The 18,324-nt window shown below is 44.5% G+C and overlaps 1 protein-coding gene across 1 annotated transcript in view; it reads left to right on the top strand.

Annotated features, from left to right (window-relative positions):
- The first annotated feature begins 2,313 nt into the window (after positions 1-2,313).
- The window catches only part of COLGALT2 (collagen beta(1-O)galactosyltransferase 2), a 56,265-nt gene continuing 40,254 nt past the window's right edge, over positions 2,314-18,324 (top strand). Inside the window, exon 1 of the mRNA XM_072867023.1 lies at positions 2,314-2,728. Within this exon, the coding sequence (XP_072723124.1) occupies positions 2,463-2,728 (266 nt within the window). The 5' untranslated portion in view covers positions 2,314-2,462. The remainder of the gene's footprint in view (positions 2,729-18,324) is intronic.

Raw genomic sequence — 18,324 nt, 5'->3', positions numbered from 1 at the left:
CCTGAACTTTCCAAACTTTCACCCATGCTGTGTGGCTGGGAGTAAGAAATAAAGCTGAGTTGACTCCTTTCTCTTACGCATGGAGAAACATCTCATGTTTCAGGCATCTACTGTTTTCTCTCCAGGGTAAGGACAGATTTTTTCTTTTGTGTACCAACATAAGGCAGCCAGCAAAGCGAGTTGTGTGAGTGAGGGGAATGTAATTTTGAAGAGAAAATTCCCATTTGTGGGATGCTGCTGGAGGCATTGCATTTGCCCCCAGCAAATCGTTATGGTTCTGATGTTCACAAAGCAAAAAGAAGGGAGTAGTCTGAAAAGAGCTGAAGGCACTTTGGATTTCACTGAAGACATCAAGAGCTGCACAGGCTAAAAAGCACACTCAACCTTCTGCAAACATGCTGACTGCAATAACGCATAACTGGATTGCACTTTTACACTTTGCTTTGCATGTAGGACAAAGCCATGGCTTTGCAGTCTCTGCCTCCTAGGTCTTCCTTTGTTTCTGGGGGGAAATAATCTCTGCCCGGCTCTGACCCTGCTCTAACTTGGCCGTGCTGGCTCTGGGTTAATGGGGGAAGGCTGACCCTGCATTTGCTCATGTGAGCAAGGGAGTGCTTGGTACACAGCCCGTGTTGTTGCACCAGCATCCACAGAGGAGGCATGGCAAAGAGGAGTTACAGGAGGTGCATATTTCTCCTGAAGCTGCCACATAGCCTCCTAAAAACAGGATTGTGACACAGCTTGAACATCCAGTGGATGGAAAAAGCTGGCTGCCAGCCCTCCATGTCGAGCATAGTTCAGTAGCTTTAGTCTCCATCCTCCAAATGCGAGTGGTCCTGTGGACGACAGCAGCATTATATGCATGTGGATTCGGCTGGCTCCTGCAAAACCCTAATCACTTCATACAAACTACAAAGCTGTTCCTTCTATTTGGTTAATGAATCCAAGCATAAAAGCAACATGTGGCAAGCTAACCATGAAAGAAAAGCCTCATTAATGTATCATTCTAGAAGGACAATTATAAAGGTGTTGTGAAAGGCAAAAAGGAGGAATATATTTTCATTAATTGTTCAGGAAGATGCTTACAAATTGCAGAAGCTTTGCAGATTTTAGTGCAGATACTTCGACCTCTGGAGATTCTTTATTGAAGTTTACTGTTTTCCTACGATGTTCCTTTTTGCATTATTTTTTTGGGGAGTCATCTGATCAGGAAAATGAGGCAATATAATTTGGTGTGGGTGATAAGTTACGTTCTATAAACAAAGAACACTGCAGACATGAAAAAAAAAAAATATATATATGCTACCTGGGCTGCAAACAATTCACAATGAGATTATGGATAATTGATAAACAATTACTCAGTTGCTAAATGTTTCCTCCTATTTGAGTCTTGCAAGCACACAGGCAACAGTGCTGCCTGCTTAAAGTGGATCTGTTCACATTGGAGGAACTACCTACCCACAATAAAAACCGGATATGCTGTGATGGGGCCCTTAGAGTTAATTAGAGATTTCATCTTGAAAGGAGTTTAACATGCCCAAATCCTATTAACTTCTAAGAGAGCTGTGATTACTGTGCCCCTTTTAAGATCATGACCCAGTAATTTTAATTGCTGTAACATGTTTTATTTATTTTGTTGTTAAATTGTCGTGGGTCCATTCATGGGAACATTTCTGTGGAGGGTGAGTCAATGAAATACAGTCAGATGAAATACTTCATCTTCCTGCCACGTTCCAGCTGGAGCAACTGCACTCTGTGCATCCCTCACACAGTGTGGGATGGGTCCTGTGTGTGAGGGTGGGTTAGGGTTACCCATCTCCCAGCGTGGGATGGGTGCTGTGTGTGAGGCTGCTTCACACTGGTATCCCGGGGATGTTTGCAAAGCACTTTTTGACATAAAAGCGCAAAGTAAACTTCGTTCCCTAATGGGTGGGAAGGTTGAGGGGCGAGATCTTCACGGAGGCAGCAAACTAAGAGATCTCTCGGCGTTAGCACCAGCACTCGGACGGTAGGCTGTAACGGGAACTGCCAAACGGCTCTTTCAAACCCCAAACTCGGGTGATAAATGCATGCTCTGTGACTCTTGCTTCTACCGGCTCTAAATGTAGGCAGGTGCGTACAGGCTGTGCTAACTGGAGCCATCCAGGGGATGAAAGGATCCCACCCGGCTCACCCCACCCGCGCCGCGCTCGCCGCCCCAGCGCTCCGGGGGCGGCGGCGGGCAGTGCGGGGTCGCGTCCTCGCCCGGCAAGCCTGCTGTGGGGAGGGCCGGGCCGGGCCGTGCCGTGCCGGAGGAGGTGCGGCGAGCCGTGCTGCCCACAAAGGCCGGATTTGGGGGCGCTGGGCCGGGCGGGCAGGCGGCGGCGCTGCTCCTCCTCCTCTTCCTCCCCGCGGCGCCGGGCGCGCTGCAGCGGCCGCCCCGCACAGCCGGCGCGGCTCCCCGCGGCCGCCCCGCGCCCATCATGGCTGCGTGTGCCGGGCCCCGCGCCCCCCGTCCCCTCCTCCTCCTGCTGCTGCTGCTGCTGCTGGGCGGCTGCGGGGCCAGCCTGCCCCCGGAGCCGCCGCCGCCGCCGCCGTCGAGCCCTGAGCCCGAGCCCCTGCCCGAGTCGGCTCTGCAGAAGCCCACCGTGCTCCTGGCCATCATCGCCCGCAACGCGGCGCGCACGCTGCCCCACTTCCTCGGCTGCATCGAGAGGCTGCACTACCCCAAAAGCAGGATCGCCCTCTGGTAAGGGGGGGGCGATGCGAGGCGGCGGGGACCACCGGCGCAGGGGCTGTGGCCTGGCCGCGGGGAGTGTGCGGCCCCTCCGCCCCCAGGGTGCCAGCAGAGCCCGGCTGCGCCAGCCCCCGGTTTCCACCCTGCTTGTTCCCGGCGGGGGGCTCCCGCTCCCGGCGGGGAGAGGGGGTTCTGGGGGGAGCTGACAGCGTGGCCGTGCCCGGGAAAGGGGATGTCTCCGCTCCTCCGGCCGCCTCTTCTCGCTCTCTGGCGGGAGCGGAGGGCCGCCCAGCCTCCCCGTGCAGCACAGGTAGCCGGGGATCGGGCACCTCTGCCCGGCCAAGCCGGCGGAAAGGCACGGAGGGAAAGCAGCAGCGAACCGAGGGCGCAGCTCCCACCGTTGGAGCCGAAGAGCCGGCGTTTGGCACTCTGGGAAGGAGCCCGCCCGCCCGGCCGCGGGGTGAGGGACGCGGGGTCCCCCCAGGGCGGCCCCACGACCGCGTGTTCGGGGAGAAGGGTCCCACGGCGCCGGGAAGGCTTTGCTGTAGCGAAGTGGACAGCCGCGGTAGGCGGTGTGGTAGGGAGGTGAGTTTTCCGAGCGAAGCTGGCCTGAAGCCTGGGAATATTCACCGCCTTAGCAGTTGTCCAAATCCACAGACACGAGGAACTCGTGTCTCGGTACGGAGAGCTGGAGTGGGAGCGTGGTGTTTCGCTCCCTGACTGGTAAATACCAGGCTTTGTGGGGAGTTGGTCAGGGTTTGCCAGGGCTGGGGAGCAGACGTGCTGAGTAGGTGCTGATGGGCATTGAAAAGGAGCATTGTTGCAAGGCTGTCGTCTGAAAGATGGACTCAAAGATGTATTCAGAAATCACAGCATGGGGGCAGCTGTGGCAATCAAATGTGTGTCGGGATGGAGGAATCGGACCAGTTTGGGAACTGGTCAATCTGCCTTTATTTATAAGGGTGAAAAAAAAAATCTTTCAACCTGACATAAATGTTGGGAGGAACAGGAATTGCTTGGAATGACCCAAACCAGATTTTCTTTTTAACTGTGGTAATCGTGTAAAATAAGAAGTCGTGGTATAGGGCCTGATCCAAAGTTCACTGAAGTCAGTGGGGAGATTACCCTTAACTTAAAAAGTCAATAAAGTAAAGTTTTACTTTCTATAAAGGGATGTGGGGAGGACCCCTTCCCCAGTCACGTCACTGATACTAAAGTGTCATTAAGCAGACACCATTAGATGTTTCTGTGTGTGCTTCAGGAACGTGGCTGTTACTTGTCTTCAAGTGCTCTACAGGTCTTTGCAGAAAATCAGTGGCTGGTATGATCAGTGCATGGCTCTTTTTTGCCTTTTTTTTTTCCCTTTTGAATTTAGGGTGCACAAAGCAGATAGTGATATCAGCCCGAATGTGGCACGCCACACAAATGTGGCTGTGGAGTTACAAGCTGCTGTATGGCGGTGGGTGAATGCCAGACTCATCTGGGTGTAGGTCCATGACTCTGCTTTCATTTGTATCAGTAGGAATTTTGCTGTTTTGGATTTCATCTTAGCAGATGTGTGTTAAGAGTAGATCTTACCAGACCCTACATATGGACTGTGATTCAGCTAAGCTTAGTGTTTATAAAACATAGTGGGAGTTGAAAGTGCAGACCTGATCACCAAAGCAGGGTGGATCCTGAAATGCCTCTTGCTGTAGAAGTGCAGAATAAGTTTGGGGTTTTTTTTTTTAAGTCCTGCAGAGCATTGGTTGGCTCTACAACTTTTTTGGTACATTGCTTGCATTATCCTTACTTTACATAAGGTCTCTGCAGTATTGTGTGAAAGTATTTGTGGGGACTGTTCATGAAATAACAGTGCAAGATAACTTAAAATATGCTAATATTATAAGAATATCACTACATTTTTAAGAGGATTGTGCACAGACACAAGGCATGGTTAAACTGGAAAATCTGCTGTTGAAAATGTCAAGCTTTATAAAATGAGAATGACTAAAATGTCATGGCCACTGAAAAGGAAGTTCTGTAGATGCTCTGAGTTGCCACAGGGAGCAGTACCTGTAGGCTGGCAGCGATTCCTTGGAGAGGTTTAGTCCTGTTCACTTTGTCTCCTTGGTAAGACTTGAGCTTTTTCAGAGCTGGGGATGTTCAGGACGCAAAGTACCCACCAAGAAGAAGCTCACATACAGTATCTATCAAGTCTCTTGAGAACAAATGAAACAATACAGTCCCATTTCTGGAAGCATCTTGCATTTCAGACTCTGTGCCTGACGGAATCCTTTCAACAGATAAATTCCAGGATTTACCTGTGTCCCTGTGCCGTTGTATTACTGAGGTAGCTTGGTGTGAAGGGCGGTGAAGTGGTGGTTGTCAAAGAGTTGCATTCCTTCATTGCCACTTATATTCTACTTCAAAATTTTCTTGAGTAAGTCGGCATTTTAAAATGCCCAAATGTAGGTCTTGAGAATTAAAATTAAAAACATATATCATCTCTCAAACTCCCATATGCTCTCTGTATTGCTTGAGGGCTTAAATTCAACAGTGGATTCCTCAGACAGATTTCTAGGGTGGAAGTTTTATGAGTGACAGTTAAGGTGGGTTAAGAGACAATGAATGAGTTTGAAGCAGACACTGAATTTCCTTTTCATAGCCTATATCAATTAATCTCAATCTTTGTTAGCCTGATACTGAGCAAAAGATGTACACTGGACAGTCTCATACTCCCTTCTTCCCTTTGGTCTTAATTCTGATTTCTTCAGTTGCTGTGGTTGTGAGCAACCTTGGAAGGACTTGCTGGCTACTAATGACTCAAGCAGGCCATTTGGTCTGAGGCCAACTGCCACATTGTGACCCATGTCCTTTCAGTTAAATGCTTCCTTCCTTTCTTTCTTCCCCCTCCGAGAATCAGGAAGCTGCATCTAAACTGTCTCCTGGGGATGGTCCCTGGCCTGTATTAACCCCAGCCATCCTTGTCTCAGAGAGTACTGTTGGGCACAGGCCAGATCATCCCAGGATCACAGTAATGGCATAACGGTGGGGATTTCTGTGAAACAGTGCTCAGGTCTTTGCTCCTGGCCCTGCTTAGCTTGCTGGGATAGACTTGGCCATAGGCAGTCTGTCCATGAGCCTTTGGTGCTGGCCACCGAGGTGGGAAGTCTCCCCACCTTAGCAGCAGAACCCAGCTTCCCTCTCTGCTCTTCAAGCTGGTGCTTGTGTAGCCGTGGAAGGGTAATGCTGGAGATGACACTTGTCCCTTCTTGCAAAGGAGGAAAGGGTCACAGCCCTCCCCGCAGGTGCTTGTGGAAAGCCTAGCCAGCATTCCGAAATATGTAACATTGTGAGAAACAGGCTAGTGCCCAGCAACAGTAGAGTGCCTTAAAACATAGCTATTGGATCTAAGTCAATCTATTTTTTAGCTAGGGAGTGTTCTTCTAATACACTCCTCATGTGGCTGCGCTTGGCATGTTTACTGGGGCGGGCTGAGCTTTTCTCAGGGCTGTGTCAGTGACGCTATGCTGCGAACCCAGCCTAGCTGAGTTAGGAAACTTGGGCACGTTAGGAAGACTTACTGCATTGTTTGCGTTGGTGTAAGAGAACTGCAAAGGGACAGAAAAATGGTTGTCTTTCTTTATCTTGGATGAAAATGACCCAGAAGTTACATAGTCAGCATGCCCCAACCCTCTTTTGAGTGGTTTGGGGTTGTATTTCTTGTTTTGAACATTAGAAATGTTCAAAGCAATTAGCAAAGACTCTGTTTATTTGAGATCCATTCAATTATAGGTTAGGAATGTTTGTTTGTCAGACAGGTTCATCTTGGCTGTAGTGGGCAAAGTGAAAGCATGTGTATTCAGCAGTTTATCACACTGGCTTACACTTTCCTTAGCCTCGAATTAAGTGACGGTATAGCAAAGAAAGTTGTCTGTAATTTCATCTTTAAATACCTGCTAGTTCATATTTGTGGGCCATCTATTCTCCCATCTTTTACTAACCTGGGGATTAAGTGCCTGCATAAATGAGTTGGTGCTTGGAAGCAATAATTAGGTTCTTTTGTGCTTGAAAATCTGTGCCTGCTTTGCAGATTAGAGTATGCTTATATTTCAGAAATGATAACATGAGCCATAGGTGAGATTGGTGGAAAGCTGGAATAAATCCTAGATGAGAGATCAGTGGATATACTGTAACACTGGCTCCAGTAAGTGAATGGTTTCAACTTAAAAGAACTAGTTGTAGCTGAAAATAGAAGCTGATGAGATCAGTATAATAATTAACTTTCATAATTATATATTATTAGTCTAGAACTAGTTGATGATACTCTATCTGAGCATTTTCTTATTCTTCAACAGTTTACTTTTCAAATGTGAAAAATTCTACATAGAGGACAATTTCCGGTAAGGTGCAGGGATAATTTGAAACTTCAGTGGGTGTTATTACTCACTGGGAAGTGTTGGCTTTCAGATGCGCTGTGTTTTCTGTCCTTGTTTCCATCTGTGCAACAAGGTCACTTTAATCTTCATGGTCAGTATTAATCACTTAGGAACGCTGAAGTTCCAGTCTGCTGGCTCTGGCTCTGTTGCTTCTGTCCACTGGTGTTTTGCATCTATTTAAAATTTGCTCACCTGTGCTGTGACTTCCACATGACAATATTAAAACTTAAGTTTTAGAAATTAAATTGACTTTTCACTTGGTTTGTTGTTTAAACTTGTGGGATTTAGCTTCCCATTCATATTTGTAGATATTTTAAATTTATTTATTATATAGCTTTTATAACATAGTCATAGACTAAGTGGGGCTGAGAGAGAAATGGGACTTGCACAGCCTTGGAGTTATGATTAAGGTGATACTCCTGTTGTGCAAGATGTTGCATAGAGTCTTTCTTCCAGAGAACTGGCATTTAGATGACTACATCAAAAGAAAGAATGGGAGTAAAATACTTCAATTTACTAGCTGGGGAAATTGGGGAAGAAAGGTTAAGTAACCTACACAAGATTCTTGAATTTATTAAGACCGGAGATAGAGTTCGTAACTGACATTTGAGTCTTTGTTACTGAGGTCACTTTTACACTGAAGTGCAGTGAATTTACATAAGAAATGGAAAACCAGGGAAGGCTAAAGAAATGATCCCATCCCAATATCCACAATAACTTTTTTTTTGTTCTTTGGGTCTGTCTCCCTCATCTAAATCTTGGCAAACTTAAGCAAATGACATAATGAAATTGTTCAGTAGAAACATTTGAAGGGAAGCTGAAAATTACTACTGTGCCTCACTGAGGTCTACATGGCAAGGCTTAAACTGCTTTTCAGCTAAAAACTTTGCAGTTCTGCAGAGAAGCGTTAAAAGAAGCATCAGCTGTGTGATGGCAATTTGCTGGGTAGCAGTATTTTCTTTGTTTTTCCTACTGTGCTCACAAATTGCCAGATTCTGGTGCCTTTCTGATGTCATTAAAGAGCATCTTGTCCCACACTTTATATTAGGGTCTACTAGACATGAATGTGAATATTGGGATCTTTCATAAAATTAATAAATAGCCCTCTAGAGATGAGGCAATTATACTGTAAAGATGAAGTCTTGAAATGTGTAGGAATTCTATGAGACTAGTGAATATAATACATTGTGTGTGTTAGACTTTTTTTGTTTGGTTAGTTTTTGTCTGATTCCTGCATGCTATGTATCTCTGGGACAGAGCTGGGAGGTATGGCATGGGCCTGCCTTAGGAGAGGAAAACAAGGAGTTTTTGCTTGAGGGACCAGCGAGGGAATAGCAGGGCAGCTAGCCCTGTTGCCTGTCAGGATGTACGCTGAACCATAGATTGAAGGACATTTTTGATCTTTTATGTAAAGTATTACAACACCTGCAATTATTTATCTGAGTCCCCTGGGACTGAAAGTCTTCACATACTGGGTCAGGATTCTCTAAAAATAGATCCGTGATACACATGGTGTGCAGAACACTGGGAGCTGCCCATGGCCAGCACTTACTGTCATTCTTTGGTCCTGGGGGACTCCCTGAAAACCATATGAGCTACAGGGTAGAGAGAGACGACTGAGATGATGCAGGGCGCTGTCTGTCGGAACCTGGAATTTCCTTCCTGTGGGATGATGTCTCAGACTTAATATTATTTCAATATATTTATGTGCATCTCATTTCCTTTACTTTAGTGAAGCATAGTGTACGTTGATGATGCTCATCACCAAGGGTGGATTACAGATAAATGGGGCCCATATGCATCAAAATTTCAGGCTAAAGAAAGATAGGAATAAAAAATCTGTTAGTGTTCTTTACAAGGTGGATTTTTGGCCATCTTCTGCCAAAATGCCAGGCTCCTTCAGATGAGCACGTGGCACTGCTAATAGGCTCATCGCTACAGAAAAAAGGAGGACTTTTTTTTTTTTTAATTGAACTGCACAATTTGCGTCATTCAGTGCCTGAATCCAGTTTTTAAACATAGAAATGATTGGTTTTGGTTATGTGTGTATGCGCACATGCATATCTATCTATATATCTGTATCTGGTGTCCTTGGACCGGAGTACTTTTGTTACTGTAGAATGACTCCAGTTTTCTTCCTGGAATGTTAACAGGGGACCTGACAAATATGCGGTGATTTTAAACTTTTGCCAGCTGACTGTGGAACTGGTATATGCTTTCAAATGGAGTTTAGTCACCAAAGCTTTCTGACAATCACTTTGGTTGTGATAATGTTTTGTAATGTAACATGTTGATCCTCTTCTTGACAGGTGTGGCACTGCTAAATAAACGGCTTAATTTTTCACCAGAGACCCAATAAGGAGTTTTACTGCACAGGACTGGAATTATGTTAATGCAGTACTTCTTATGTTTCTTTGGGAGAGGTGATTGCCTGTTCAAGGTAGCTGTAAGACATGCTGGGAAATGAGACGTCCTTATTCAGGAGTGAAGGCTGGTATATCTTCTGCTTTCATTCTGACCAATTATTTACACAGGCAATATGTCCTCCCAACTTACTAACATATAACTATACTATCAGGTAAAGCAGCATGAAAGCTTTTAATGTTGTTTGGGGATGGGAATACATTTTCGCCAAAGTCTGTCGTTGCTCCTTTTCCAGAGACTCTTAAAACACTGGCACTGCTGGATGTGTCAGCTTCAGAGTTATCCCTGATACTCATGGGGTTATGATACATGGAAGTGAACAGGTTTCTAAGTGTTTCCCTTTCATTCTGTCTGCATGCGCTGATAGGAATAACGCACCTCTTCTAAAGATAAGCAGATCTTGATCTGGACCAGAAAATGCATTAAGCTTGACACTGTCCCCGCTGGGCCCTGGGGCTCGTGAGGATCTAAATTGATGCTGAAGCAGAAGATAGTGGGAATCCGTGTAAACTACAGTGCCATGGTAGGGCTCTCATAAGCTCTTTCACATTAGTTTTGGAAGGCTTCAGCTCCAACAGGGATTGATTTTTTTTTTTTTAATAATTTTTTTTAAAATATTTTTTTCCTGTAAGGAGGAAAAATATCATTTTTATTTATGCTTTTTTTATTCCCCCCCTCCTCCCCCCCGCCCCAGACAGAGTATAGGCTTCCCTTGATTCTAAAAGGATTGTTTGCTTATTTTTGCTCTTTGATCCCTCTGCAGAGGAAAGGTTATGTGTGGCTGCAGTCTGGTTTGAATTTTGCCCAGTGGCAAAAGCTAGGTTGCATTAACTGTGAAGTGTTAGTTTATATTCTGAAGTTGATAGCAGGTGGTTATCTCTTCAGTTAGAAGATCAGAATCTTGGTTTTGCTACTTGCTCAACAGCTGCTCTTAAAATGGATACCGCATTGTACCTTTGGGGATAGAGTAGGAATTTAAGGCTATAGTTTGAATTATTTCCTCAGTATTTTCATTCTTATTCTTACAAGGTACTTAGGAAAATTGGAGGAAAGGGCTGTTTTCCAGCATTCATACTTTGAACTGCTAATTGTGATGTAGAAGTTAAATGTTAAACTCTGACAAATGCAAATGCTTTGATTTTTTTTTTTCTTTTTTCTTCTGTTTATTGGTTGGAATCCATGAATTATTCTCCACCAGACTTCAGCCAAGTGAACTTAAGCAAGTTCCCCTAGTCAGACTAATATGCATGCTGTGTCAAAAGCCATCTTGCGAAAAGTCCTAGAAAGAGGTTAATTAGGAGGTGTGAGCTTTAGACAACCAGGAAAAGCTATGAGAAACTTTTTTGGTTCCTATAGTTTATGTCTAGGAAGCAAAGAGGAACATGGACTATAAAGCTTTGCAGCAAGACTCTTCTCTCTCCTTTAATCATCAGCACTTACCAGTTTATGTAAGGATGCAGGGATGTTATGTCATCTTTGCATCAAAAAAATAAACCAATGTGTTTAAGTGAGATTAAAAACTCATTAGAGAGGAGTCAGCGTGGTTTAATGTTTGCTGCAGAGAGGAGAACAGGTGCATAGCATTGACCTTGGCTGCACTGCCTCAGCCTGTTGCAGCTAGTTAGCTGTTTGCCCTGATGCATGCTAGAGTGTGGTCCTTGGCTGCTTCATCTTGCTACCTGCCAGTAGGGAAGTGACTTTCTGGGGTAGCTGTGTTTCCCAGCTGCAGCTCTGTGTGAGAAGATAAATAAATGCTGCAACAGAGGCACAGACCATGGAGAGGAGTGATGGAGGGCAGGCTGGTGTACTGACTTTGTAATGTCTCAGGGTGCCTATTTTCAGTGCCGTCTTACGTGTGAAATCCCAGGCTCCTGAGATTTAGCTGCAGATTTGCTACTCAGTGGAGTTTCAATGCTGGAGTGCATATTAATGCTATTAACTCCCCTTGAGGTTTATTGAGGGGTGTGCTTTTGCTCTTGAAAATTCTCCCTAAATGAATAGTATCCGTTCTTGTAGTCTAACCAGAATTCGTAATTGGCACCATAACCCGTAAAGGCAGGGACAAAAAGATTTAAAGCTAAGTGAAAAGCACAGCAGCTACATGTGCAAGTCGCTATGCTAGAATAGCAAGAATCCTAACAAAAAAAGACATCTTGAAATATGAGAAGTGAGAGTGGGAATTGTATAACTAGGGCAGAGGTGCTTTTTTTTTTTTTAATTTTGGAAAACAACAGAAGCCATGCTATTTCTCATTTCTGCAAACTGAGGGGTTAAAAAGAGTTCTGGTGTCTTCAGGAACTGATGGCCTGCGATTTTATTTTTCCTTAATTCTTGTCTAGAATTACTGGTAAGGATTGGGAAAAGGGGGATTGAAGTGCCTTGTTCATTACTGGATTCACCAAGACTTTGTTTTGTATTGCTCTATAAATAATATAGTATTACATTGGTATTGACCTTGCCAAGAGGTGTGCTCTACTTCAGATGCCAGGTAGCCGGGTGAAAGAGCAGTGGGAGGAGGTGAGCCAGCTGTGTGCCATTGGGGAGGAGGAATGGGAGGAAAACAGGGTCTTCAGACACTCTCCAGAATGAAGATCCTGAATCCCATGTTAGAAGGAAGGGGGAATGGCTAGACACTCCCTCAAAGGATCGGTGGATGAAGACTTGCAAGGGAGAGGCTGAAAACTTGGCACTCTGGCAACGCTACAAAGGCTCCTTGTCTGTGGTTCTGCAATTGCAGAATGGGTATAGGACTTGGAGAACAGCTGAGGAGGAAGGTGTCCCATCAGAGACTGCTGAAGCTTAATCAAGTGTCTGCATGAAGGAAAGAGGGTGATGGTTATCAGAAGCCATCTCCTGTGGAGGATGGGGGTACCTATCTGCCAACCTGACTTGATGTCTCGGGATGTTGCAGGGAGATTGCCGAAGCTTGTCCAGCTTTCTGTCTATGCTGCTCATCCATGTGGTCACCAGTGATACTGCCAAGGTGACCCTGAGTCCTGAGTGTAACAGAAGTAATGCACTTGAGGGGCCAAGTGATGTTTTCCTCAGTCCTTTCTATGAGAAGAGAGGTGGTTTTATTTTTATATATATTCCCCCTTCACACACACCCCCCTACCTCCTTTCAACCTATGTGATTCTGTGATGTTGACTAGAATCAAGGTTACAGTACTGGTAAAGGCTAAAGTTTGGGGTTTTCAGTAACCCACTTTATTTTCAGATTCTATAGGGCCTGCAGGATTAGGAAAGAGTCAGTGTTGTATGTTCTGGTTTAGTGTCAGGTTTGTTCCCTCATTAAGGTTACGGTCTGGGGAAAGATGAGTTGACGGGCCATGCTTGTTACACTAGTCTAGATCAACCACAGTGATTGGAAGGGATCAGAGTTGAGATTGAAGTATATATTTGGGAGAAAAAGGCTTGAGGAGGCAGTTTTAGGTGGCTTCCGGATAGATGAGAGAGGCTGTTGCTCATAACACAAGACAGATACGTTGGTTCTTAATGTAGTTTTGGTTCCCTGGGCATGGTTATGGTTAGAGTTATGATCTGAATTAGGGTCTGAGGAGAAAAAAAAAAAGTGTAAAGTGTTGGCATTATTGTTGTGTTCCGTCCTAGCTGTGAGAATTAAGAAATGAGTTGGTGTCCACACAGGCCAGTGCCCTATGTTCAGTTTTCTCTACAGATCCATCCCCTGGCTATGATTAAGGTTAGTCCCTAGGGGTGAGATGAGTTTAAGGTTTAGGAAAAAAGGATTGGGAAGTCTGTTTGCCTTGCTAGGGACGTAATCGTTTAGGGATTAGTCCCTGACATCAGTTATGGTAAGGTTAATATTTGGGGAAAATGTAGCTTTGGATCGATGTATTCTGTTTGCTTTTATTGTGGGAATTCCTCCTGCAGGAATAACTGAACTTAGGGTTGGCATTAGGATTTAGAAAAAGAGAACTTGAAAAGGCACTATAAAACAGAGGAGTTGAAGTTCAGATTTTCTCTAGAAATCTCTGTTGACCGGGGCGGGGGGTGAGGAGCTTGTGTGCTCTGTTACAGCAAGGAGTGCTGCTGTAGCTGGCACTGGAGATGGTACTAGGGTTTGGAAATCCAGCACTTCAGAAACTGTGTTTATTGCTGAATTGTGCAGAGCCCACAGGTTTGGGTAGGAGGCTGTTGCCATTTGGGGACCATGCCTTATGGTATGTTTTACTTTAGAGATTGCTCTACTGTGTGCAAGTAGGATTATGAGTAGGTCAGGGGATTAGATACACGATTGGAGAATGTAGAGTTTCAAGGCTGTTGAATTCAATAAGGCCTGCAGGCTTGGAAAGGAGTCTGTGGTCAGCAGGAGGGCAACACCTTGTTTTCTCCTTTATGGTACAGTTTATCTGTTATTTCTGATTATGGCTAGGAAATGTAACAGTTCAGGCACTCAGGTCACTGCTGGATTCTGCTGCTACTGCAAGTTAAGAGGTTTGTTGTCCAGGGGAGACTGAGGCCTTATGCCCTTCTTTTACAGTTTGGAGGGGGTTTCTGTGTCTAGAATACTTACATTGGAAACTCCAACCAAATCCTAGTTTGAGAGTCCTGTCTTGCTGCTGGATTTTACAAGCAGTAGCCTTTCTATTTATTTTAGTTCTGCATTTGTCAATGCAATGTGTTCTTTTTTGAATGGGTCTACTAGTTATAATTGAGGCTAGTGTTTGAGGCAATTGCAGATCCTGTAAAACCCAGCAATAGGAGGTGGGAAGAGGGTTGGTTTCAGTAGGCAGCAGTGTATTCTGTTCTGATGCACAAGGGACCTCTGTGTACCACAGCTGGAATAGCTTGGAGCTTAGCTTTCAGGTTTTGAATCTAAATGTTCAAGGACCTGTTTTACTGATGGATTGTACAGGCTTAAAAAGACAGGAGAAGGAGTGGTGTCAGGGGCCAATGTCTGATAATCTCTTTTATTATGGAAGTGATCCCTTACTAGGTGAGGGCTTGAACATCTTGGGAGTGGAAGACTTTGAGAACTCCAGTTACTTCTGACCTGTGCAGATCCTACAGATGGAGGAATGGGGCTTATAATGGTGGAGTGCGTGTATTATGATCTGTTATAGAGTGATCCCCCTGGATTGAACTGGGGTTCTTTAGGGGATTGTGGTTAGGAGTAAGATTTGGAAATCTGAATTTGTTGCTGGATTCTACGTGGCTGGCAGAGTTGGGAAGAATGTTGGTGTTGACTTGGGTGCATGGCATTTTATTCTCTGTTAGTGTATGTATGGGGTTTATGGTAATACTTTTACTAGAGTTAATGCCTGGAACTCTATAGCTTCTATAGTTTCGCTTGGTTCTGTCTTCTTCAGGGCCTTCAGATGGAGGTGGGGTGTTGGTAGAGGTGAATTCCTTCTGTTCTCTTTTGCTGTATGGAACAGCTTAGGTCAGGGTTAGGTTTTGGGAGTTTCAGGCTGCTGCAAGCTGAGATATGAGCAGATTATTCAGGTCCTGGAGGTTTAGAAAGAGACCTATTGCTGATAGGAGTTAAGTGCGGCATGCTCTTCTGTGCTGTTGTTGTGTACCCTGTTTGTATCTGGTTTAGGGGCAAGGATGGAGCTGACAAAATGAGGAAGAGGCCAGGGGTTGGTATGGGCTTAGGCCTGATGTTCCCTTCACAAAGTAAAAGGCTTGAAATTTCCTTGGGCCTGAAATGAAACAGGCAGTCCTGGTAACCATTGGGAAGAGGCACCAGCATAACCAGTTCTTGTAACCAAGCAAGGAACAACAGAGTAGTATACCAGCATTACGCTCATTTTTCCCAGTCTTATGCCATTAGATTTTCTTGACTCACTCGCATAAATCAGTTTATTTAAACTCGCAAAGTTTCTGGATGCTGCTGATGTTTGCTCCAAATGATACATGCCTCTTCAGTAGGAAGTTCTGGATGGAGTTTGCATTTAGTTGTCTGTGTGATGACTGGCTCCAGGGTTCTGGAGGAGCCTACCCAGACTCTTCTAAATAGGTTAGCAGAGAATAATAATTGCTTTTGGGTCTTTTGCCTCTTCAAATATTTTTTTCCTCTGACTCTGGCTGTCAGAGGCTTTGGTTACACTCATTTTTCAAAACACTAATCTGAAATAAGTTCAGTGTGTGTGACTGGAATATGAAAATGTCACTGCTGCTAAATACCTTGTCTTAATTTATGATTTTTTTAAATTTCATTTTTTTTACTTAAAGCAGGATTTAAATGCAAATTATAATTGTTAAGCCATGGGGTGGGCTTGTGATACAGGTTTTATCACTCCTAGCACACGCTCACTTCCCCTTCCCCCCCCCCCTTTAGTTCTCGCACAAACAAGTTAGTTGTTGCTTCCACAAAAAGTCTTGTCAATGAGTTGTTATTTCAGACTAGTGAGCTCATAGCTGTCTGCTGGCAGAACTGTGTTCTGACTTCATACAAACTAAGGCTGTTGCCAGGATTTTTTGCCTAATACCTGAGCCTTGAAGGAAGCGCTCTTTTACAGAACAAGAATCAAGCTGCTATCAGTGGTATTTCCAGCAGCTTTGACTACAGACATCACATCTGTCTTTTTGGATGAGCCTGTCTTTGTATACATGATGCAAATTTAAGTGGGGAGGAATATGTGTTCAGAGCTAGACTGGGGCTAATGAAAGCAGTAATTTCTGTTCTACACTCAAAAAATTGCAAAGCCAGTGCAATGGTGTCGGTTGATCCTGCTACCTGTGGAGAGCTTAAGTCACCTTCAGGTTTGCGATACTATCTGCTGCAAGGTGCATCATTTGTTGCTGCACTTGGATTACAGACTGCATCCTTATTTGAATGCAGGTTGCCCAACCACTGCAGAGTAGATGAATCTAAATCCCAAATGATAACAAGCATAAATTCAGTGTACCACAGAGGAGATTTGCTGAGGAGAAACATGGTTCAAGTCTCTCAATTATTTTTCCCTCTCCAATGGGGTGAGATCTCTAAGGGAAAGCAATTGTGTATTACATCTAACAGCAGTAATTGCCCGCCTGACAAGTCTGACCAGCTCCTGTTGCTGCTGCAGAATGTGTGGCCAAGTTGGTTACTACACATACGCTTTTGGAACAGCCCACAGATAAAGCAAAACATCTGGTTATAACAGTTTGAGCACATAGCTGGACCAAAAAGCCAGCCTTTTCTGCTCTGGAGGATGTATTTCTTCCAGATCTACTGAACCGACAAAGGCATATATATTTCTTCCAGGTCTCTTGAACTGACAATGCAGATGGAGCTATAAAGTCGTGCTAACTCTGGCATAGAAGTTAAGAATATACTTGGAAGAAACCAACTAAGGAGCCAAAGAAACTGAGATTTTAGCTTGTTAGATCTTGTATCATGTTACATGATCTGAAATGGTTAATGAAACACTTTAAAACAAAAGTCTTACCCAACTGTTACAGAGCAGAAATAGTTTATGCTGAAATGGTCTTTTAAGGTGTCTGCCATCCGTCCCGGGTGGTTAGGTTTGGAGCCTGAGAAACAGGGGCTGCTGACTGAAAGCATCGTCAGTGGCTGTGCTGGCTCAGGAGCCCTCTGTATGCTGCTCTGTTGGTTCTCCCAGGCAGTGACTGAGAAACTGGCAGATGTTTAAGAGAGAGCAGAATGATTTCTCAAATGGGACAGAAGTAGTCTCTCAGTTTTTCCATGAGGAAATTAACTGATTACCTTTATTTAATTTATTTAATAAATCCCTCTAGTGGCCAGTTACTTATATGACACATTGGCTGTTTGGTTGCAGCTGATCTTGCACATCAGTTGCTGCTGTTGTATGGATCTCGAAAGAAACGCATGATTGATTATTTGAAAGGCTTCAGAAAAAGGGCCTGAGACGGTTTCAGATGAAAACCAAAAAAAGGAACTTTTTTTTTGGGTGGCAGGCAGGTGATGCTAAAAATCTTTGAATTACTTATGGGGACATTAAGTGGTGCTTTGCCAGTGGTATACAGTAGGTCAGATTAAATCATCTATTGGACACCTTTGAATATAACTACTAAGAAATTTGGTAGCTTCAGCAAAGAAATTGAAATAAGGAATTAGGTTTCATTTTCTATTTGTCTCTTTATACGTGACATCTCTATGTAAAACCCAAAGTCTCCAAAGACAGCCTATGCTATTTTATGTGAAGTGGATACATATTTTGTAATATATGAAACAGTTGTCACATGTCACCTGCCATTCCCTATTGTAGTACTGGGATTGTGGTTAGGATGGTGTTTATCGCTGACAAAGGGAGAGCCTGGGATCGGTTTCCTATGTGCTCAGCTGAGGGACCGTGGGTTTGTTGAAGCTGAACTGTCACTTTCTTCTCTGCTCTTTCATCACTACCACAGCAATGCCTTGTGATGGGTTTATCAGGTATTAAAAAAATCCAGTTTTCCAGCCTTTGAAATTGCCTCAAAGGGGAGCTCAGATGTCCAGGCATGGGAAAGCTGCTGGACAAGTGTTGGGATGTGTGCAAGGGCTGTTTGGGTCAGAGCGTGTCCCTGTTGGGACAGGCAAGTCTAATGCCTGCAGATGTGTGTGGGAGTCTCTCCACTGAGGTTAGAAAGCACTTTATCCTGTGCACTTCATCCACTGGCAATGGCTATATCTAGGCTGTGAATCTTTCCCGTTGGCGATGGCATAGTTGGGAACCACGTTCTGCAAAATAAGGGCACATATGTATTTTATGGGACTTCCAATTACCCAGTCAATTTACGAGGAAGTGGCTACTGAGATTAAGTAAATGCCCAGTTCCTCTCTTCGTTTACATC

This window comes from Ciconia boyciana, chromosome 7 (assembly GCF_034638445.1).
Source record: "Ciconia boyciana chromosome 7, ASM3463844v1, whole genome shotgun sequence".
NCBI classification, from domain to species: domain Eukaryota; kingdom Metazoa; phylum Chordata; class Aves; order Ciconiiformes; family Ciconiidae; genus Ciconia; species Ciconia boyciana.
Note: the sequence above shows the minus strand (reverse complement) of the source record. Positions and strands in the feature narration are given on the sequence as shown.